At 37.3% G+C, this 25,418-nt stretch overlaps 1 protein-coding gene across 1 annotated transcript in view; it reads right to left on the reverse strand.

The window, feature by feature from the left end:
- The window catches only part of CNTNAP4 (contactin associated protein family member 4), a gene marked incomplete at both ends in the record, with an annotated part of 249,687 nt that overhangs the window by 49,372 nt on the left and 174,897 nt on the right, over window positions 1–25,418 (reverse strand). The window contains 3 exons of the mRNA XM_082075208.1: window positions 4,822–4,928; window positions 11,292–11,463; window positions 16,293–16,442. Of these exons, the coding sequence (XP_081931334.1) occupies window positions 4,822–4,928; window positions 11,292–11,463; window positions 16,293–16,442 (429 nt within the window). The remainder of the gene's footprint in view (window positions 1–4,821; window positions 4,929–11,291; window positions 11,464–16,292; window positions 16,443–25,418) is intronic.

Here is a 25,418-nt window from a genome sequence, read left to right on the forward strand (position 1 = left end):
ATGATAATATGGCCAAAAATTATTCATAGTTCTTGATTTAAAATAATGGTTAAAATCACTAAAATAAAATACTAAGGGTCTTCCATTTTCTATCAAAAATTACAGCATTTTATTAATCATAAAAAACCAAACCAAAACAAAACACCCATCCTGGAAGGTTTTTATATATATTTTTGACAATGAATACAAATTCAATAGCACTTTTCATATTACATTATCTCTCACAGACTCCTAATCATTAGGAAATCATGGCTTCCATCTGTCGCCATAGATATAATCAGCTGATTCAACATACAGTTTTTCAAATTATAATGAATGAAATTACCTTCATCTTAACTTTGGGCTTGTCATAGAGAGTTCTGCTGCCTCCCTGGAGATGGGGTTACAGACATCAAAAGGAAACTTCCTGCCTTGATTAGGCCCTCAGAGCATTATCCCCTAATAATTTTTTCTGGTAAGTGGTGGTGAAACTGAAGAGGGAAACTTAAGGCAATCAAGAAAGACTTCAGGGCCTTCAGATGACTGGTCAAGGGTTCAAGAGCACAAGCAGTGCTCTGCTCCACCCCCACTGTTGCAGGGTATCACAAGGAAAGATGCAGGAAGATCAATACCTACCTGTGGGACTGGTATCACCAGCAGAAGTTTGCTTTTTTTGATCATGGGTCAGCTTGCATGGCACCTGGCCTGCTAGTAACAAATACGACACACTTGTCTGAAAAGGAGAAAAGGATCCTGGGTGGCGGGAGTTGGCAGGGCTCATTGAGAGGGCTTTAAACTAAATTTGAAAGGGGAATGGGAGGAAACCAGTTGTGGTAGAGGCAAACCCAAGTGCAGCATGACAGCATTTAAGGCAAGGGGGGCTAGTGAGGCCCTTTGGTGTGACATCCCAGTGGAGGTAGGGGTTGGAGAGCCATGCTGTAGAAGAAACACAAGAGTTTTTGATGTGTTAGAACCGTGGAAGCTCTTGAGAAAGGCCACAAAGGAATTAGGGTTTCTCACCAGCAAAAGCTGGCAAAATCCATGGCCCAGTTGAAGTGCATCTATAGGAATGTGCGCATCATGGGCAACAAACAGGAGGAACTGGAAGCCATTGTGAGGCAGAAAAACTACAATGTGGTTGCCATCACAGAAACATGATGGGGTAACTGTCACAACTGGAGTGCTGCATTAGATGGCTATAAACTCTTCAGAAGGGATAGGCAAGGAAGGAGATGAGGAGGGGTAACCCTGTATGCGAGTGAGCATTCTGATTGTGTGGAGCATGATGAGGGTGATGATAAGATTGAGAGTCTATGGGTGACAACAAAACAGAAGGGCAACAAGGTGGACATCCTGGTGGGAGTCTGTTACAGACCACCCAACCAGGATGAAGAGGCAGATGGAATTTTTTGCAGGCAGCTGGGAGAAGTGTATTGATTGCTAGCCCTTGGTTCTTGTGGGGTACTCCAACCTATCAGATATCTTCTGTAAATACAACACAGCAGGGAGGAAGCAGTCTAGGAGGCTCCTGGAGTGCGTGGAAGACAACTTCCTGAAACAGTTGGTCAGTGAGCCTACTAGGGAAGCTCCCACTGAACCCATTGTTTGTAAACAGAGAAGGATCAGTGGGTAATGTGTCAGTTTGAGTTTGTCTTGGGCATAGTGATCGTAAACTGATTGAGTTTTCTATTATTGGAGAAATAAATATTTGGTGGTCACCAAAACTGCTACTTTGGACTCCCAAAGGGCAGACTTTGATCTGTTTAGGAGGCTGGTTGGCAGAGTCCCTTGGGAGGCAGTCATGAAGGACAAAGGAGTCCAGACAGGCTTTTTGGTCTTCAAGAAGGAAATCTTAGAGATACAGGAGCAGGCTGTTCCTGTGTGCTGAGAGATGAGCCAGCAGAGAAGGATGCCAGCCTGCTTGAATAGAGAGCTTTGGCTGGAACCCAGGAATAAAAGGAGAATTTATAACCTTTGGAAGAAGGGGCAGGCTACTCAAGAGAACTACAAGGATGCCATGAGGTTATTCAGGGAGAAAATTAGAAGGGCCAAAGCTCAACTGGAGCTGAGCCTGCCCACTGCTCTAAGAGGGAACAAAAAATGTTTTTATAAATACATCAGCAACAAAACAAGGAGAATCTCCACCCTTTGATGGATGCAGGTTGAAACACAATGACAGAAGATGAGTGAAAGATGGGGGTACTAAATGTCTTCTTTGCCTCAGTCTTCAATTGTAAGACCAGTTGTACTCCAGGTACACACTCCGCTGAGCTGGAAGACAGGGACATGGAGAAGAATGAAGCCCAAACAATCCAAGGTGAAATGGTTAGTAATCTGCTACAGCGCTTACACACCCAGAAGTCTATGGGCCAGATGGGATACATCCAAGGGTGTTGAGGGAGCTGGCAGATGTGATCACTAAGCCACTTTCTATTATCTGTCAGCAATCCTGGCTAACCGGGTAGGTCCCTGTTGACTGGAAATTGTCAAATACAAAAAGAAGGGCCAGAAGGAGGATCCAGGTGAGCTCGGTGCTGGGGAAAGTCATGGACCAGATCACCCTGAGTGCTATCACAAGGCACATAGAGGACAATAAAGTGATGAGGCCCAGTCAGCATGGGTTTATGAAAGCCATGTCCTGCTTGACCAACCTGTTCTCCTTTTATGACAAGCTGACTTGCTTAGTAGATTAGGGGAAGGCTGTGGATGTTGTGTACTTAGACTTCAGTAAAGCCTTTGACACTATATCCCACAGCATTCTCCTGGAGAAGCTGGCAGATTGTGGCCTGGATGGGTGTACTATTCGATGGATAAAGAACTGTCTGGATGGACAGGCCCAACGATTTGTGGTAAACAGAGCCAAAACCAGTTGGTTGGTAGTCATGAGTGGCATTCCCCAGGGTTCAGTACAGGGGCCAGTTCTGTTTAATATCTTTGTCAACCATCTGGATGAGGGGATTGAGTGCATCCTTAGTAAGTTTGCAGATGACAAAAAATTGGGTGGGAATGTTGATCTGCTTGAGGATAGGAAGGCTCTAGAGAGGGATCTCGCCTGGCTGGATTTTTGGGCTGAGGGCAATTGTATGAGGTTTAACAAGGTTCCACATGGGTCGCAACAATTACATGCATTGCTTTGGGCTCAAGGAAGAGTGGCTGGAAAGATGCCTGGTGGAAAAGGATCTGGGAGTGTTGATAGACAGGTGGTTGAAGGGGAGGCAGCACTGTGCCCAAGTAGCCAAAAAGACCCACAGCATCCTGGTATACATCAAAGAATAGTGTGGACTGGGGAAGTGATCATCCAACTGTACTCAATGCTGAAGAGGCTTCACATTGAACACTGTGCTTAGTTTTGGGTTCCTCACTATACAAAAGACATTGAGGTGCTAAAGAGAGTTCAGAGAAGGGCAACAAAGCTGGTGAAGGGTGTAGAGAACAAGTCTTACAAGGAGCGGCTGAGGGAACTGGGACTGTTTAGCCTTCAGAAAAAGAGGCTGAGGGGAGATTTTATCACTGTCTACAACTACCTGAAAGGAGGTTGTAGCATGGATGCTATTTGTCTCTTGTCCCAAGTAGCAAGTGATAGGACAAGAGGAAATGGCCTCAAGTTGCACCAGGGAAGATTCAGATTGGATACTATGAAAAAGTTCTTCACAGAGAAGGTTGTCAGGCACTGGAACAGGCTGCCCAGGGAAGTGATGGAGTCACCACCCCTGGAGGTGTCTAAAAGGTGTATAGATAAGGTTGTCAGGGGCATGGTGCTAGAGTTAGGTTAGGTTATGGTTGGACTCAATGATCCTGAGGGTCTCTTCCAACCGAAATGATTCTGTGAATCTATGGTTCTATATTATACACTGTGGTATATAGTATAGACTGTATTATTGTCATCTTTTCTTTGTAACAAGAATTTTCTTAAAATTATTATTTATACCAGTGTGTTATTTACAATTAAGGCATTACAAGAAAAGTCATCACTGTTTTTGACTCTTATAAAAGCAAGATTTAATAGGTGGTCTTTAAAATAAGTGATTTCTCAAAAAATCCCATGTGTGTAGACCTATGTTCTTTTAATAAAATCTATCATTGACAACCAGGATTGTGTAGATTTTGTAAGGAAAATTTGCAAGGACAGAATTTTTTATCAGATCATTAAAATAGTTTTTGGAATTATAAAAATATATATATATATATATATATATATATATATATATATTTGTAAAGTTTCAGAAGAATTTGTAGTGATTAGAAGCATATAATGAAGACCAGAATAATGATTTATTCCGCTTCCAGAATATGCGTAAACTAATACAAAAGTAGAGCATCTCCTTAGTAATTAGTTACGTTACTTTCAACTAGGGTTTGTTGTTTTGTTTGTTTGTTTGTTTGTTTTCTTTTTTTTTCTTCTTCCTAATCTCCCTGATTCAGTAAACTGCATAAACACATGTTTAGGGCTTAGCACTGTGCACATTACCTTTCATATGCATGCAGTCTCCTTGTCTTAGAAAAAAATGTTATTAATTCTTGTAATGAATTAAGGTTAATTAAACACATTTCTAAATTTTTTGCTGGTTGAGAAAGTACAATTATATGGATGGAGGAGGATATTACTGACTATCTCATGTAACTTATGAAAAATGTGAAACAGAAATAGATATACATTTGAACTTTCAATGAGTTTTTACTGCTATATATTTTGAATTTTCAAGGCCTTTCCTTGAATCAACTCATGAATATTTACATGACAGAAAAATCTTGTAATGTGAATAACCAATACAAATGTATATTTTTGTGGTGAAAAAAATCAATCAAAAATAAAAGAATAGTCAGAAAACTGCCTAGACTTACGATAGTGGCAAGTAGCCCCCTTGTAACCTGTATTTGCACAGTTGCAGTAGAAGCTGTCCCAGGACTGTGAGCATTCACCACCATGTTCACAGTAATTAGGCAAACACCTAAAATGAAAAAGAAGGAGCATGTTCACTCTCTTTTCTGTTCATTTACATGTCACTTGTACTTATCAAGGGATGAAAAATCATAGAAAAGAAGTATAATAACATGAAGGAAGCCTTCAAGCTCATTGGGGAAATTACTAGAAAATTCAGAGTATTTCACTTCATCTTCCCCAATATTCCTATTGCTTATAATCAATATATTAATTATGCAATAAGCCTAAAAGAGTAAAAATGAAGTGTAAAATGTATAATTCTTACCATTCAACTGTCTGCATTCAGTACAGATTGATAAATGAAAGATTTACATGCTGATAGTTCACTGGCAAGATTTGCAAATGATAGGATTTCTTCAACAACATGTGTCACAATAAAGCAAAGCAGCATCACAACAGATTTCTTTTTGTTTTTCTAAAAAAATAGAAAAATAAAACCAAACCAAACCAAACAACAACAAAACATACAAAAAAGAAAACAAAACCAAACAAACATACACACACCAAAACCACTATCACATAACAAATAAAACTGCCCATAGTACCTGAGAGGTATTTCTTATTCTAAAATCATAGTTACTTTCTATTCTAGAAAGAGTAAAATATTTAGTATGTCAGTTTGTCAGTTTCATAAAAGAAGTAACTATCAGAAAAAAACAGTTTTCATTCTGGTATTATGAGTAGAAACCTGAATTTGCTTGTAACTGCTTAATGGTTAAGATTGAAGCAGTTTACCTAAGTATAGAATATTGCATGAGGTGAAAAGAAGAAGAAAACAAAACAAACAAACCAACCAACCAACCAAACAAACAAAACCCCACAAACAAACAAAGCCATACACCTGAAAATATATTGAAACAGGGTGTCACATTTTAACCAATTATTTACCAGCTCTTCACCTTAGAAATTAGTTAACATTCTAATTACAGTGATTGCACATGTATATATGAATGTGTCTGTGACAGTGCTTAGAAAATGCAAGAAGGCTTTATTTGTCATATTAGCCACAGGAAAAAGAAAAGAGGGCCACTAATATTCATGGGGTCTTAAAATACTTTTTAATTCATTGAAGAAATCTTATGAGTGTTTAAATTAAGATAGTAGAAAGTCCAGCAGTTCATACATCTGCCCTATGAATAATTCAGGGTTTTGTACATTCACTCCTCCTGACTCTCAAAGCATTTTGTCTTCCTTTCATGTTTACAAACACAGATAAGCAGAGGTTTTCAGAGAAGGGAAGGGGAAAAAAAAAAACAACAAAAAAAGAAAAAGTGGCAGGTAAAGTGTAGGTAAAGTAAGTAAAGTGATATAGCTCACGTATTTTCAAAGAAATAAGTGACATTTTTCCAGTGAAACAGCTGATCTTGTTTCTATTATCTCACAGAATGTATTTCTAAGACAAGTAGACGATGATGTATGTGTCACTGAGCTTTAGTTTGGAACACAAAAATGAAGTTTAGGCACCAGGTTTATGATTACTTTGATAGAAAATACTTTGTTTGAAGGAATTCTATAAATGTGCATAGTAATAACTCTTAGGATAAATGCTTAATTTTGTTTTTTAGGGATATCATCAGTTGTTATAAATATATGTCTCTTCTAACATAGATGCCATTTGGGACTTTCACTGTATCCTCTTACGGCTGCTCTGCATGTATTTTAGTCAAAATTTTTCTTGTCTTATTTCATTCTGTTAAATACATAATTATCCCTAAATTGCAAGTGATTTACCTGGTCTTTGTTTGTATTGACTCCCTGTCCATATTAATAATCTTCCAAACAATATTCATAAGATGAAAATCTTAGATTAAATTGATGACACTTGAACCAAATTTAATAGAAGTTAAAACAATTCAGAATGTAATTTAAATCTTTTAACATTGAACCTTACATCTTCCTCCTGTTTCAGAATGTATAACAACAAGTAGCCACTAACTACATCAAAGTGAAGCTATATTTACATTATATGCTATGACCCTACCCAAAGCAAGATTTAGAACATTGCTTTCTCTGAGGAAACTAATCTTAGAATGAAAAAATATTTCTAATATTATTAAAAATGTTTCCAATACTTCACCTGTAAAAGGCAATTTTTGGATTCATCACCATTATCTGCTTAAACCAGAAAAAAAAAAGCAGCTGATTAAGCATTTACCATAAATTACTTGATAATATACTCTAAAGTCCGTGATATCTGAAAATAATACATGATTTAAAATCAAGGCAACAAACTAATAATAATCATAAGCTAATATTCAAAAGAGAACATTGAGCCAGAACATAAATATACTTTTGCTATAGAAGGAAAAAGAAGAACCTCTCGTGCCAATCATCTGCTAAATATGTGTTTTATGCACTTATGATGATTCCAAACTTATAATGCACTTATAATGATTCCAAAAAATGGATAGAAGATATTTTGAAAATAATAACTAACTGCTGCAAATTTTAACTATTTTTCTTTTTTTCAGTCTTGAATTAAAAAAAAAGGGGCGGGGGGGGAGAAAAATATTTGAAAACTATGCAAGTGTTAGTGTCTTTTTTTTAACATATAAAAATATTTATTCTATGTTTTTCTTAAACAAACTGCTGCCAGGACACCAAAGGCAATAATTCTTGGTAGGCAATTGTATGTTTCTGTGTAGGGCTTGATGTAATTGTGGCAGATTCATCTGGTACTGTCTTCTCAGAGACTAAATGTGCTAACTTTGTAAGACATTTAGAATGACAGTGTGTCCTTTAAAATTACTTTTGAATGGTTTATGTATAATTAGTTGTTATTAATACTAATAGCTATATATTGATAAAGGAGCTGAGAGAAAAGATATTAAGGAGAAATGTATGATGAGAATTATTTGCATACCCAAAAGGCATATGAGGAATGGAATAATATGAAGATATTATACAATGAAAAGGCTAAAAGGAGTGCGTGGGAATGACTGGAAAAAGTAATAATAATTTAAGCATAGGAGGAGGAATTGGAAATCTTATGGAACTGAGAAAATAGTAAATAATAAAATGTTAGGGATTTTTTTTTGTTCAAATAGAAGAACAGGTTAATAAATTATGTCTCAATGAATGAAAGAATGATTAATCACCATCTGTCAAACAGGATTGCAAATCTGATAAAGCATACTCTATATATGTTAAATGTGTGTGTACATATAGATGAGATAAACAAGGGACTCAGTCAAATTATTTTCTGATTTTTACTGTTGCATATAAACTCTGATCACTATACAATTTTAATTTGCGTTCATGTACTTTAAATGTACAAAACTAGCACTTTTAGTGGTTCACTGTTTTTACTACAAAAGCCGTCAATAACTCCAGAATTTCAGTCATGCTTCATTATTTGTAACTGGAGTTGCAAAGACTCCCATAAAAACTATAGAACAAAGTAATGGTATATTTGCCTTCACCTGTAGGAAGGATCCCTGCCATCAGGAGCACAGTGTCAAAAATGCTGATTACTTTAGCTTAGGGCAAGCTAAATAGTGGTAGGAAGAAAATACTTTCTCTCAAATGGTGTGGTGCACAAGATGATACAAACTACATATTAGGAGCTGTTTAATACATGTAAATGATTCTAATGTTGGCAAAAAGAGTGTATCTTATCATCTGGGATTTATGGGGAGATGTAGAATTAATTTGATAAAGACAAACATGAAGTTTATTCCGGATGAAGAGCTGCAGATATCAAATAGATTGAAAATGTGTGAGGAAACTAGAAAGAAACAGTCCCTGGAGCAAGCTAGCACAAGACCAGGAGGGCCTTTTAATAAGTCTGTTTTGAAATAAAAGATAATGTCTATAATGAAATTGATGAAAATGGGTGGATTAAATTTCTATTTTGAAAGTTAGGAAGGGATATGGTAAGCATGCCGAGAACAGAAAGCTAAACCTGGCAGAGCTAGTGCAAGAAAGGTGCAATTCTCAAGAAATAAGAAGACACAAATTAACATAAGCAAATTTAAGAGAAAACAAACCCAACCAAACAAAAACCTTGCATAAAGACTTTTTTTTTTTTTAAAGTTGGTATCACTGATCACGTGAAACTACACATAATTTTGATTAACTGTGAGAGCAACAGAAAGAAACAAACAAATTAAAAAAACAAGCCAAAACAACAACAAAAAATAGTTAAAACACTTTGAGGAAGACTGGCTGGGAAGTTTAAGTGGCTTACACAAGTCCATACTGAAAATCAATAAACAAACAAACCAAACCAAACACAGAGATGGCAGTGAAGTTAGTGTAAAATAAGGATGGTAACTCTCTTCATATGCTACATAAATTCAGCAAGATAAAAATATGAGAAAGGACTATCTAAAAATCTAACGTCTTCGGTGCAGTGCTTAAAAGCAACAACAACAACAACAACAACAACAAAAGGGTAGGTTGCAGTTCCGAATAAAGTAAGTGAAAATTTTTATGACATTTCAAATACTGTAAACAATTATGGATTCCTACATACTGAGATTCAGAGGTACTTTCTAAATATTTACACACTCAAAATTCTTTTTAAAACCCACGTGTACATGTTTATTTATAATGGCCATTCAAAAGCTGAACAGTATTGGATTAGCTACATGTAAAATTGTACCATCTTTCTTTAAAAATTTTGGTAAACTGTCTCTGCATTCATAGAGGAAGAGATGGCTTCCAAATGACAGCTCTGAGGTGGGTGTTTTGAGAGGTTCTCAGTTAGACTGTACATTGAAAAATTACTGGTAAATCACAGGCAGTAATTGTCATCAATTATATTATGAACCAATTTGATGATGCTTTCTACTCACAATGTTAGATCTCCTTTAATGTGTTGGACTAAAGAATATGAGTATTCCCACATTACATCATTTGGACCTGATTCTGTTCCTGGTTCTGCCTGTATACTACAAGCAAAAAATCACAAGCAGTGTGGTGGAAATGGAGTAAATTTAACTCCAGAACCGAAGAAAACAGAAGTGTTTAAGAAGCTAGGAGGAAGTGTCATGAGGTCTCTAAGGAAGGAGACGGTGAAAGAGGTTTGAAAAGTGAGAAAATTAGTCAATAGGAGTAGAGTGGGAGAAAGCTAAAAAGAAACATAAACATATGCTGCATCCCAAATACAAATCCCTAACAAGTTCTATGGTAGAGTTTTGGCTGAGACTGGACTCTGTTTAGTCATATGTCTACCACGGTTACTGCCTACTGCAATGTCAGGATTAACTTAGTAGGGGCTATATTAGCATGAAATGATATCATATTCAACTGTGTTTGTTCTTAAAATATGATAGATATAGAAAGGATAACATTTTAGGCAGATTTCTAACCTCCTTTTAGAGGTTTCTCTACAGTAAGGACTACTACTTTGTCTCTGATTTACAAGTCATTGTGACTTTCTTAAAAATAATAAACTGAATAGATGTACACTGTGTTCTATCTATGAATAGAAAGCAGGTCACAGAAATATGTCTGTGTGACTGAACCTGAAATTGGTTATGGTCTTGAAGCAGATCTATGCCTGCACTACAAAAGGACATTTTTTTTTTTCAGATAAAAAGGCAACTTTTGAGGATTAGAAATTTAGGGGTGGCAGAGAAGTGTTTACAAGCCCATTTTTGGACTGCCTGTTGTGTCATTTCAAGACATTCTTTCAGCTTGGTACAGGGCAATCACTTCTGGAATAAAGCAGATTTTGCACAGATACCTGTGTTTATGTTCTCCTGAATCTACAGCCGAAAACTTGTCCTTCCATTGCCTGTTTGTGTGTCTGGTCCCTGTATTCTCAGAAGCCTCTGCCCTTCTGGAACATTACTTTTGGCTCATCCTCGGCATTCTCCACACTGAACTCCAGTAATATTTTTCCGTCAAGCATTTTCATCTATTTCAGGAAAGGTCTTTCTGCCCAGCAGAGGGAGCCACTTAAACAAGTCCCTCTCTTTTAGACAGATCCTAATACTATTTATTGGAATTTATGAGATTAGTTCTGACCAGAACCTAAAAAAGTCTGCTCACTCACTGTAATTAATATTGTCAGTTGTGTTTCTGGACAGGTAGACTATAGGAAGCAGCAATAACTTGTAAAGAACATAGCATTCCAAAGGATGAATGGGACTAAATGCTTTACTTGGAAAGAAAGCAAGATATTTAAAATTTGTTACAAACATCAAGAATTTTAACCACAGTTACTCTAGTCTTATTTGCAGTGCATATAAATCTAATTGCTGTGCTATGTATGCTGCATTTATTCTAAATTTTAGAATTCTAACAAAAGAAACAGCATGCCACTTTTTAAGCATCCTGTTGTTTGTCATCAAGTCAGTATTAGAAAAAAAAAACCCAACATTCATATAAATAAATAAATTAGTAAATATTGTTTTCTTACCTGTCTATAATGCCACATAAATCTATCTGAAGGTCACTGAAATTGCCAAAAACATTTTGCTGAACTGAGATCATATCCACTGCTTTGTTACCAATGGAAATGAGTCGCATGCATCCTTGAAAGCCACCAAATGAGGTGTTACATTCAGAAATGTTTCCATTGCTAGGGCAGCCTGAAAGAAGCATAAAACCTGGAGCTGAAAAACAAATTATCAAAAAAAAATTATATATTCCAAAAGTCAACTGAACTTTGATAATCTCCAGGTATTGTAAACTTTGTGGATGGAAGACTTGAGCGAGAAGCTCTTCTGATTAGGCATGCTGGTGCAACTGTAAATAAATACTTCTGTGCAGTCTTACTGTTTTTAAAGTGTATGCAAAAGCGTTGTTTGAAATTTGGGTAACAGAAACCCAAACACCAGTTCCAAAGCAATGATTGGAATCAAGGTGTGAATAGATTGACTGGCTGACCTTAGTCACAAGATGTTAGGTTACAACTGAAGGCAGACATGATTTGGACAAGTTTCAAGTCACAACTAAAGTCAAATAACACAAAAATTAGTTACTAAGTACAGCGGTTTTACTTTATCAATCTGTCCATAAGATTTCAGAAAGTACTGAAGACAGTTTCTTGATGCCTATAATTAATGACTCAACTGGGAGAAATGCTCTGTTGCACCTGCTACTTGTATGCAAAGAAGAAATGGTTGAAAATGTGAAAGTCAAGGACAGTCTTGGTTACAGCAAACATGAGGCGGTGGAGTTAATGATCTGCAAAGAAGAGAGCAAGAAAAAAAAAAGCAGAATTACAATCCCAGACTTCAGAAGAGCCAATGCTGGTCTGTTCATGACCTGTTTTGAGAGCAAAAGGTCTGGATATTTTTCAACAAAAAACTCTTTGGAGCAAAAGAAAAGTCCATATCGATATCAAAATGGTTAAGCAAGTGTGGCAGAAGGCCTGTAAACATAAACACAGAGCTCCTGAGTAAGTGCAAACACAAAAAGAAAGTACACAGAAGTTGGAAGCAAGGACATGCAAAAACATTATCCGCATGTCTAGGAAAGCAGTTAGGAAATCCAGGACATCAGGTAGAGTTAAAACTATCATGGAAGAAGAAGCTTTACAAAAAGGTTTCTACATGTGCCAACAGTAGCAAAAGGAAGGGCAAGGACATTATGGAGCATTGAACGTAGTGACAAGGATCTTGGGAACAACTGATTTGTACAAGGCCTTTTACCTTCCATCTTCAGTGGTAAACCAAATCCTTAGGTTTCCCATGTCCTAGCAGAGCACAAAGAAGGGAAGCAGGACCCACCAAAAAAAAAAAAAAAAAAAAAAAAAATTTCCAAGGGGCACCCAAGTGTGATGCAGGAGGTGGCCAAAGTCAACAATTGCCATGGTAATGGTGAAGATATTATAATTTTAATTCTCAAAAAGTCTTGGTAACTTGGTGAGCTTCTTGATGACTGGAAAAGCTAGATGTTAAACCCATCTTCAGAAAAGGCAAGAAGGAGGACACATAAAACTTGAGGCCAGTCAGCCTTACCACAGTGGCCAGTTCATGGAGCAAATCCTCCTAGAAGACATTTCTAAACATGTGAAGGACAAGAAGATAACTGGGTAACTTCAGCTTCAAAGCTAAATCATGCCTGACCAAGCTCTTTGTTTTCACTGCTGAGGTGATGGTCACTGAGTACAAAGAGAGAACAGCGGGCATTGGATACCTTGACTTTAGCAAAGCCTCTGACAGTTTTCTATATAGTACCTAACACCAGATTGACAAGATATGGCTGGGATATGCAAACAATTAATGATGCAAAGTCCAGGTGATGGTCAGTGAACAGTAGGTCCTTCAGAGAGCAATACTGAGAACTACATTGTTTAATGTCTTCGTTAGTGACCTGGATGATGGGATGGAGTGCACTTTCAGCAAACCTGTGATTGATACCAAATTGAAGGCAGGGTTCAAATGTTACAGACTAGGGCTACAACTAGAAGGACCTGGGCAGGCTGGAGAAATAAACTGGAATGAATGCAATGAAGTTCAGTAAGAACAAATTTAAGGTCTTTATTTGGAGATGGAACAAGTCCATGTAACGATGAGTGAATAACTGCTTAGATACACAGAGAAAAGCCTGAGGTCCTGTTGGCCAATAGGTGCACCATGAGCCAGGAATGTGCCCTTGTAGCACAGAGGCATTCTGGGCTGTATGGTCAAGAGTACATTTACCAGATGTGGGGAAGGTGTCCTTCCCTCTACATGGCACTTGTGAGACTATATTTGGAGTACTGTATTTCTGGACTCCCCAGTAGAGGAAAGATATCAACATCCTGGAGTGAGTCCAGAGGAGGCCTCCAAGATGGTCAGGGAGCTGGATGCACAGGGTGTATGAAGAGACACTGAGAGAGATGGACCATTCAGTCTTGAGAAGATAAGGCCATCTGGTAAGATGATACAGAGAAAACTGAGCCAGATTTTTTGTCCAGAATTGCACACTGATGGGAGAAGAGGCAAAGGACAGAAGTGAAAAACAGTAAATTCTGGTCAGACATTAGCAACAAGTGTTTTTACCGTGAGGGTGGTCAATATGAAAACAGTTTGACAAAAAAGAGTTATGAGATTTCTACCCTTGGAGCTGTTCAAAGTCTGAGTGGTCACAGCCCTGTACCTCCTGATCTAATCAGGCTAGTTTATAACAGAGGGTTGCGCTAGATAACATCTGGATGTCCTACCCAACCTGTGAATTACATTCTGTAAGTATTTAATATTGTGGTTTATCTATTGTGTTGTTGATCTTGAAATGCTTTGTTCACTGATTGACAATAAAACATTGTTTATAAATAAATAATTTGTTTTGATCCTGATTTGCTTTAAACCACACCCGTTGAGCTATTTTTCCCATTGGCAGCTGAACACTGCATGACAAAATACACCTACATGCTTTTTACTTTGGCTTTCTACCAAAGATTGATATTGCTTCTGAAATTATACAGAATGGCTTCTTTGATCTTAGTTAAACAATACTGCATTGTGGTTCACAACATTTTAAGACCTTCTTGTTGCATGATGTTAGGAAGCAGTGACTTTTAAGACAGTTCTCTAATCCATAGAGCTATTGTGTGCTTTCTGAAGTCCTGAAAAGACAGTGCAGAGGTTTATTATACAGGAAAACAATATGACAGTGGACACAAGTAAATCTATTCAAATGAGTGAATAACAACATAAATAATATAGGTATGTTTTTAAGAAGTGTATGATAGAAAATGAACTAAAACTGAGATGAAGTAAGTAAATAAATTCCCAGTGTGTTTTACTCTGGTGAAGAACCAAACTATTCAAAACTGTTACTACCTTTCTAAAGGAAAATGTTTATTATCTACTTGGTATATTGCTTTAAGAACAGCGAATCCACAAGCTTCCAAAAGTCCAAATAGGAGCGCGGTAACTTTTCAGCACTACACACAATTAGACAAACCAATTACAGGTCTAATAACAATCTTTACAGCATTCTACAACAAAAATGATAAAATAAATTCAATCATTTCTGGTGAAAATGTCTGACACTCATTTGTGAATGAGGTACCTTTAGTGAAGTTCACACCTAATTAAAAACAAAACAAAACAAAAAAACGGAGACGGAGGAAAAAGTTTATCTCTTTTACACTTAGCTAGTCTACGAAATGGTTTCTTGGATTTTTTTCTGGTGTCTGCCTTTTAGAAGCTGTCTTCTAGTTCTATTAGAGAAAAGGAAACTTCATTAATGTTAATGAAATTTGAATTCCTCATAATTGTGGTCTGAATATTAAAGATAGGAAGAAGTCCTTTAATAATGAAATTTACCCTATGTACTTACTGCAATATTAAATAATCTTTTTTTGACCCTACAGTTCCAGTGAGTTATTAATCCAAGAACCGAGGTAGCATATCCTTGATGACAGCATGACCAGAGATTGTGCTGACATAATGCTAAAGTACTTTCATGTTTATTACACATTTTCCCAGCTAAGCATACACATTTCTTGCATACTTTGTATTCATTAAAATAAGTAAACTAACTACCGTGTCCCCAGGACACATCTCCTGGAAGGCTGATATTCATGCCCTAACCACCAGAATATAGAAACATGGTAAATATTCATACAAACTTAAAAAGAAAATAAAAATACATTGTCTGCATTTTTATAGTGGTATATGACATGAATTTTTAATAAACAATCTTCTAAATTCAGAAACCTGCTACTAGTTTTCCTCAAGTTTGTACAACATGCACAAGCTGCTGATTTGAGCTACAGAACAGAAACCAGGGAAGTTGAGGGATGGATATGCAGTTGGTACTTTAAATGTTCTTGGCATGAATTTGCCGCCTCGATTCCCCAAAAGAAAAATAGAAATGTCCTTGTACAACTAACTGAATATGCAGCTTTTAATAATTGCTCACATCCTTCCTGGTTTGTTCACCTGTGCCATCAACCCTGCAATGGTACAAATCACCTGATCAGAGATGTATGAACTTGAGCAACATGGGTGCCGGGGGCGGGGGAACGGGGCATGAAAATGAGAGGAAAGGGCCAAGGAGGAAATAAAAAAAATCTGGCTAGCCAAGGCCACTATTCTTTATTATCTGTATCATCAAACAGGTCAAGTGGTATTTTTAGTAGAGAAGGCTAGATGTCAGATGTGAAAAGTCACATGGATGCTTATGTAGCAGTTCCTATATTTAGGGTCTGCTTGTGAACATGATACCAGACAATGTTGTTCTGGAAAGACACCAAGGATTTAGAGTGATAATTTATTCTACTCAACACTATAAAATTTTAAGGAAACGCAAACTCAAAAACATCATAGCAGTGCCTGAAAAACAGTTCCTTTGAGAGATATCCAAGCTAGGCAAAGAAGACTTAAGGCAAGCCAAATAATTATCATCTTTTGATTAGATGTGTCAGGAAAACTTGATGTTTAACTATGGGATATTGCCAGCATAAATAAACAACATATTTCACCTCCAAAGTAGAAAGCATCTCCTGAATAAATTTGCAGAGCTACGGAAGCATGAGCAGACGAGGTCACATCATTGTCCACTATTACACTGATACGGTTCCTTTTGGCAGAGAAGGACACAGAATGCCACTGGCCATTATTTAATCCAGCACCTGGAAGGAAAATAAAAAGCAAAATGAAGTATAATAATCTATTATTTGTGATACTACCTGAATGTTATAGACTTAAAAAGAGGAGAGACTGGTAAAGCAATCATAGCCCACATAAAAACTCCAAGTGACAATAACAAAGAAAAAAAAAAGGTCATGAATGTCTTTTGTAAAAACAGAACCTTTGTCCTTTCCTTTGCTTCATATTCGATAAAGAAAAAAATAAAAATACTTCAGTGAATAAGCCTTACTTTGTAATACTCCTAATTATCAGTAACATATCCATTTAATGTAGTGACTGTGAAAAGTATACTCCTAATCTGAGGAGGTTCTCATTAAAGTATCATTGTAATGGCTGCAAGTATTTTAGATGTAATACACTTTTTTACTGCAGTATTACAAAGGATTTCTTCATCTTTTAAAATCAAAGGTGGTCATTATATTACGATCCAATAAAAGAAGCAAAAACCTGTAGGTGATAAAAGCTTCAGCAACCTTAATGTCTGTGTCACAAGATCATTTTTATTTCAGTTGTCTTTTCTACTGGAAATGTATGGGAAATTTTTCTGAGAGTTTAGCCTCTAGCACCAATCCTTAAGGTGCCACAAAGCAATAAACTTAAATCCCCGATATTGGAAAGCAGTTATATGAATATTATTACATAAATTTTATGCAGGGCAGTATGTAAGTATATTATTATCTTTAAGAAGTGCTTGCAGTCAATCATGTTCTTGAGTGTTCTTCAGAACAGAGATACTTCTTTTGGTGAAGAAAACAGAATACCACCTTTGAATTATGCAAAATCTTTTCACAACTGCAGAATGTGTACGATTTTTGATCTGTGATTTCCCTCTTGAAATTTCATCTATTAATACATTTCTCTCTAGAATGTGTTGTATATTCTAGAGAAATACTTCACCAATTAAGTGATTAGTTCAAACTAAAGGAAAGTAAATAAAAATAGAAAGATGAAAAGGTTCGAATAACTAAATTACAGCACAACTAGGATCCATATAATTTTAACTACCAGAGTCTAAACACAAGATCTTCATATGGTCAAGAGTCAAATCTTAAAATTGCATTATAAATTCAGATAAGTTATCATCTAGAAAATATCTTTAATATATTTAGTATAATACGAGTCTCATACACCTTTTCTGTTACTTGTTTCCTTACATCAACCACTATATTATGGACTGCGTAACAAAGAAACCTTCAACCTTTGCTTTATTCCCAGTCTCAGTAGAATAATTTAAAGGTATGGCTAACAGATTTCCTTATCTTTGTGTTGCACTTCCAGGAACAATTCACCTGTCTAATGTAGTGGTGGAGAACATAGGGCTGTAGTCACAGGTTTTCTGATACCATTCTGGTCATTACTTATTTTGTTTACAATCTTCTATGAGAACTGGCATTTGAGTTGAATAACAGGAGTAGTGCAGTTGCAGGCATAATAAATAATCAGCATTAAAGCTATCACAGTATTTTCTACTACTGTAAAAATCCATATTAATGACACTTATAGAGATGGAGTTTTTACTAAAATAAAAACTGGAAACCTTATTCCATACAATATGAAACTGTACTGCTGCTACCAAAAGGTCATCTGTAGAGGGGTAATCTTCTGGTAACAAGGATTTACATAGCTCTACAGGCAGTGTGAAGGGGGTGACTAGAGCTCCCCTGTATTTTCAAGACGTCCAACTGCTGAATATGTCCCTTAGTACTGATGGCAATTAATGTAACTTACAGCAGCCTTCATACTGGTGTACTTTATCTTAGTGCTGACAAACTTTTGAGCTGATGATCAAGACAATTCTTTAAAGCCTCAAAATTTCGGCTTTAGTTGTATTTCAGCTAGATAATATGATGTGTAACACACTTTAAAAAAACAAAATTGAAAAAGCATTAGAAAAATATTATTGCTGCCTTGCAATATGATGGGCATAGATGAAACAAAATAAAATGAACTTACTACACTTAATGAGTGCAATTATTTATCTCTCATACTTTTTAAATACTATTTTATAGCAAGAACTTAACAAATACATCAAAAGTTTACTGATTTCAAATAAAAAACCAAGGCATTACAATCAAAGAAAGCGTCCTTAGGTCTTTTATACCACTGTCAACCTTAATGAACTATATATACTCCATAAAAGAGGTGGTAGGTATGTTAAAACAAAGAATACAAATAATGCAATTTTTATATCACAAAAAATTGAGTCTGAGAAAGATTTTTTTTCTCAGTTCCCAGTAAGACAGTTAGTTTTCTTCTATGAATTATTGCAGAATTATCCTTCAATAAGAAACTATATTATTAAATATATATAGTCTAAGCTCCACTTCTCGCACTGTGTTTTTAAGATTTTTAAAAGATGAATTATTTCCCTACTTACTTATTTCCCTCTTTCTAGCTTCCATCCCTGGCTAGAAAATCTCCAGCTTCTTTCACCTCATCTCTAAGATTAAGCAGAGTTTCTTTATTTTAAGGTTTACTTTTCCACAATCACACCTCTGCAACATGCTGTATTTTCCTGTAGGACTCAGAATTGTGTGGGTTGGAAAGCACCTTTAAAGACCATCTAGTCCAATATCCCTGACATGAGCAGGGACTTCTTTTACTACACCAGGTTGCTCAAAACCTGAAACAACTTGAACATTTCCAGGAGTGGGACATCTAAATCTGACCTCACTTTAAAACACTTACTCCTTGCTCTTTCACTAAAATCCCTGGGGAAAAAATCTCACACCATCTTTTTTGTAAGCCCCCTTTTGCATATTGAAAGGCCACACTAAGTTCTCCCTAAAGCCTTCTCTTCTCCAGGCTGCACAACCCCAACTCTCTCAGCCTTTCATCAGAGGAGAGAAGTTCCACCCAGCACCCTGATCTTTTTCATGGTTCTCCTCTGGACTCACTCTAAGAGGTCCATGTTTTTCTTGTGTTGGGAACCCCAGAGCTGGATGCAGTACTCCAGAAGGCGTCTCAGCAGAACAGAGTAGAGGGAAAGAATCACCTCCCTTGACCTACTGGTCAAGCTCTTTTTTATGGTACCCAAAACACGATTTGCTTTATGGACTGCAAGCACACATTGCCAGCTTATATCTATTTTTTCAGCCCTCAGTATCCCAAGTCCTTCTTGGCAGGGCCACTCTCACTCCATTCAAACTGCAGTCTGTATTGATATTGGTGATTGCCCTGACCCAGGTGCAGGACCTTGCACTTGGCTTTGTTGAACTTCATGAGGTTCACATGGGCCCATTCCTCAAGCCTGCCAAGTTCCCTCTGGATGACATCCATTTTCTCTAGTGAATCAACTGTGCTACTCAGCTTGGTCTCATCACCAAACTTACTGAGGATGTACTTAATCCCATCATCTATGTCATTACTGAAGATATTAAATCTAACAATAAACTCTGTAGTTTCATTTCAATTGTTGCAAGGATAATTGCTTTTAATTCTTAATTTTGTATCCTGCTTCAGTAACTTCTCGTTCTGGTGAGAAAACCATATTCCAAATATTGCAATATTTGTCTGTCAAGGTAGGTAATAGAATGCCTTAACATAAACAAGATTAAGTGATTGACAGAAGTAGAAAAATTTTTTGCTTGCTGGAAAATCACTTATATGAATGTTGAACTTTTTGGTTTGTTTATTGTAGTTCATACTGACCTGCTAAATGATTTTGGGATGGATATTTTATCTCATCTTCATGCAGGATGGTATATTAGACATACTAAATGATGTTCATCTAGCTCAAGTTAAGACTTCCCAAAAGTCCCTTTCATTAAGTCTGGGGACTGAGGAATGTCATTGTGGGAGCAAAAAACACTCCTGAGAAAATACCTCAGTGTAGCTATTGAATTGACGACCTTGACTAAATTAACATTTTCTTATGTGAAGCCATGGAGTGCTGCAACACATAAACTGTGGAGACCAATGAACTGCTAATATTTCCATTCCATCTGAAAATTATATTGTCTGGTACACTACCAGGAGTGTTAAAAATGCTTTACCAGAATCAAGTGAGAAAAAACTACCAATTAGGCTTTAGTGCATAATAAGGTAGCTATTGAATAAGGTATCCATTTATTCTCATTAGTAGCACTTCCATCATTTTAATATCCAAGTACTAAAAATAGGTCTGTGGGAGGTCTTGCAGAACAATGACATGCAACCTTAGGAACACATATATGAAAACGCAACGCATATAGCTCATTAGGAGGTCAGTAAGAAACTAACAAAAAATAGTTTCGAGAAAGTAATTTGTAGATTAGCCTGAAGTATAATGATCAAATGTAATGATTATTAACATCACTTAATTAAAAAATTCATAGAAATTAAAAACTGCATGAAAATTTAAAGCTGTGTTGAAATACAAGGTTATATGAAGAGACTGAGTAATAAGATTTCAAACATCTATACATATTGTAATTCAATTTGGTTCTCAACGTTCTAAACAAATTAACTTAGTGTTAATTTAATTTTTTTTTAATCTATATTATTTCTTTGTGAAGATTTGATGACCAGCTTGCAAAAGAGGAAAGACATCCAGCAATCATCATGTAAGAAAAGGGTACTGCTTATTATAACTTAATCAGTCATGAATTAACATGCCATTCTCCTCATTTTTTATGGTTGAAGAAATCTTTAAAAAACACATAATAACGAATTAAGAACTGTGCACAAAGAAATATGCTCTGAATTAATTATTAAATGTCATGTGTGCGTGTGTGTGTAAGTCAGGTCATAAGTCCTTGCCTGTAGGCAAATAAACCTGTCTAGACATCCATAATTTCATTTCTCCATCTCCAAAAGAAGACTTGAATTGCTTCAGTGAGTGTAACAATAAACATTTAATAAACTCAAGAATAATTTCCCCATATGGTTTTGTTATGATAAACTCTTTCTCAGAAGAGGATATTTTTGCAGCAGTTTCTGTCTTCACAAAGACAAGCACAATTCCTCCTGTTAGACTTTACAAAGAGTAAGCTTGACATAGTATGAGAACATTACATTTTGTTTCAGCAGAGAGTGTCAAGATTTCTTTTAGGGTGTTTCAGCTAATGTTATGTATTGTGTTGCAACTTTGAAATTGAATAAATTGGTCTCTGTGCAAGTCTACAGTAAATGTTAAAGGTGCCACCACCTTCAGCTGCTCTGATAAAATGATGCTACATGACAATAGTTACTTTAACATACAGCATTTAATTGAACTGCAATTGAAATAGCTCCTAAAAAGCCAAATTAATCATTGTTAACTACATGCCATTGACATTCTTATTAAGGAATTGACATTTTCAAATGGTGAGCCTAGGGATACCTTTTGTAATTAAAAAGTTACTCTTTGTGCATCAGTTATTTTAGATTATACCAAATAACAGGGCTGATCCTATTAACACCCACAGAAACAGGATCAAAACATTTATGTAAGTTTCAGCATTATCTATGGACATTACTGGCTTACAGTCCTTTCCTGAACAAATCAACAGTTTAAAATTTTACTTTTAATTATTATCAACCTGTAAAAACTTAATGAGCTCCAGATTCATGTTTAATTTTTTCTTTTTTTCTATTTTTTTTCTCCTGTTTCCCCACAGAAAATTTTCATTTTGTATCAGGAATTGAAGTAAGCAATCAATCAAAAAGGAACAGGGGCACAGCACTAAAACTAAGGAGGCCTCACCTCCAAATCCTTTTTCTTTGCTCTGGTTGGCTCTGCTTTGCTCTCTTTTTCTGTCTTATACTAACAAGCAGATGATTTGTGAGCATTTTGGATAAATGATTTCTTTTTGTGTCTTTGTACTAATCATAATATTTTGCAAAAATGTCCCCATATTTCACGTAACTTTTTAACTCTCTGAGGTTGGAGAGAGATTTGAGGGCTTCAGTTTTTACAGAATCACAGACTAGCTGGGATTGGGTGTGACCTCTGGAGATCATCTAGTCCAACCCACCTGCTAAAGCAGGTTCACCTACAGCAGGTATCACAGGAATGCATCCAAGGAAGTTTTTAATCTCTCCGGAGAAGGAGACTCCACAACGTCTCTGGGCAGCCTGTTCCAGTGCCCTGTCACGCTCAAGGTAAAGAAGTTTCTTCTCATGATTTGATGGAATCTCCTATGCTTCAGTCTGTGCCTGTTACCCCTCATCCTATCATTGAGCACCACTGAGAACAGGCCAGTCCCATCCTCTTGACACCCATCCTTATTAATAAGTATAAAGATCGACTCTCAGCTTCCTCTTCTCCAGGCTGAAGAGAACCAGCTCTCATTTCTTGTAAACAAACAAAGAGGCTTCAGAGCCCTAATCATATTTGCAGCCCTCTGCTGGACACCTTTCAGTAATTCCTTGCCTGTCTTGAACTGGGGAGCCCAGTACTGGATGCAGTACTCCAGATGTAGCCTCACCAGGGCAGAGTAGAGAGGAAGGAGAACCTCTCTCGACCTACTAACCGCACCCCTTCTAATACACCCCAAGATGCCACTGGCCTTCCTGGCCACAAGGGCACATTGCTGGCTCATGGTCAGCCTGCTGTCCAGCAAGACTCCCAAGTCCTTCTCTGCAATGCTGCTTTACAGCAGTCCTGCCCCTAACCTGTACTGATGCCTGAGGTTATTCCTTTTTAGGTGTAGTATTCTATACTTACCTCTGTTGAATTTCATCAGGTTCTTCTCTGCCCCATTCTCCAGCCTGTCCAGACCTCACTGAATGACAGTATAACCCTGTGGTGTATCAACCCTTCCTCCCAGTTTTGTATCATCAGCAAACCTGCTGACAGTACAGTCTCTTCATTCAGGTCACTGATTAATGTGTTAAACAAGACTGGACTGCTGGGGAACACCACAAGCTAAAGGCCTCCAACTAGACTCTGCACTGCCAATCACAACACTCCAAGCTCTACCATCCAGCTAGTTCTCAATCCATCTCACTGTCCCATCATGCAACCCACACTTCCTGAGCTTACCTAAGAGTGTCAAAAGCCTTGCTGAAGTCAAGGTAGACAACATCTACTACATTCCCCTCATCTACCCAGCCAGTCATCACAGAAGGCTATTAGATTGGTCAAATATTATTTCCCCTTGGTGAATCCATGCTGACTACCCCTGATAACCTTTCCTCAACATGACTGGAGATGACAACCAGTATGAGCTGTTCCATCACCTTCTCAGGAATGGAGGTGAGACTGATGGATCTGTAGTTACTTGGGTCATCCTTCTTGCCCTATTTGAGGACTGAAATGACATTGGTTTTCTTCTAGTCCTCAGGCACCTCTCCTGTTCTCCATAACCTTTCACAGATGACGGAGAGCAGCTTAGCAATAACATCTGCCAGCTATCTCAGCACTCATGGGTGCCTCCCATCGGGGCCCATGAATTTGTGGGTGTTCAGTATGTCTAAATGATCTCTAACCTGATCTTCCTCAACCAAGGGAAAGTCTTTCTTTCTCCAGACTTTCCTTCTTGCCTCCAGGGTCTGGGATTCCTGAGGGTTGCTCTTAGCAGTAAAGACTGAATCAAAGAAGGCCTATAGTAACTCAATTTTCTCCTCAACTTGCGTCACCAGGGCACTCACCTCACTCAGTAGAAGAACAGCATTTTCCCTGATCTTCCTTTTGCTGTTGATGTACTTAAATAAGCTCTTGTCCATGGTATCCCTTGCCAGATTTAATTCCAAGTGGACCTCAGACTTTGTCATCTCGTCCCTGCATACTCTAACAGTGATTTTATATTCCTCCCAAGTGGCCTGTCCCTTTATCCACTTTATGTAAACATCCTTCTTCCATTTGAGTTTTGACAGAAGCTCCTTACTCATCCATGTTGGCCTCCTAGTCCCTTTACTTGATCTCTTGCTCATAGGGATGCATTGGTTTTGAGCTCAGAGGAAGTGATAATTGAATATTAGCCAGCTCTCTTGGATGCTCCTGCTTTCTAGAGCCCTAACCCACAGGATTCCTCAAAGTAGGACCTTGAAGAGACCAAAACTAGACTTCCTGAAGTCCACAACTGTAATCCTACTTGTTGCTTTTCCTCCTCCACACACAATCCTGAACTCCATCATCTTATGGTCACTGCAGCAGAGGCCACCAACCTTCACATCCCCTATCAGTCCTTCTTGGTCTGTTAGGAGAAGGTCCAGTATCTTATCTCTCCTCATTGGCTCCTTGACCACCTGGGTCAAAAATATATTATCAATGCTCTGTAGTAACCTCCTGGACCATGTGTACCTAGCTGTGTTGTCTTCCCAGTAGAAGTCAGGGTAATTAAAATCCTCCATATGAACCAGGGCCTGTGATCTTGAGGCTACTTTCAATTATCTGTAGAAGGCCTCATCAACTTCCTCTTCTTGATCAGGTAGTCTGTAGTAAACACCCACGCCTTTCCCTTAATTGTTACCCATAAGGACTCGACTCATTCTTTATTTCCCCCTATGCAGAGCTTGATACATTCCAATTGCTCTCTCAAATAAAGTGCATCTCCTCCACCTCACTTTACTGGCCTATCTTCCCTAAAATGTACATAGCTATTCATGACATCATTCCAGACAAGCAAGCTGTCTCACCAAGTCTCTGTGTCTGCAATGAGATCAGGGCCTATATGACCACACACTCTTTATTCCCATGCAGCATACATTTGTGTATAGGCCCTTCAGAAAAGTAATCGAGCACACAAATATCCCCTGAGGGGTGCAGAAGGAACCACCATAACCATACGTACCCTTGAGGTGGTTCGCTTTCCGGTTCTCATCTTGGGAGACAGCTAAGGGATATTTGTTCCTGCTCTGGTTGTCCTAGGTTATTCAGTAGTCAGATGTAATTCCATGAGCATTGTCATTTTGGACCCTGCCCCCAGAGCCCTTCAGTTTAAACCTCACCTCATATCTATGATAAGTATTTTATTCTTAATTTTTTATTGCAGTAACTGCTTAATTTACTTACTGTATTTTTTATTGCTCGAAACAAACTAGCATTAAACAAC

This window comes from Streptopelia decaocto, assembly GCF_964273445.1.
Source record: "Streptopelia decaocto genome assembly, chromosome: Z".
Lineage (NCBI taxonomy): Eukaryota > Metazoa > Chordata > Aves > Columbiformes > Columbidae > Streptopelia > Streptopelia decaocto.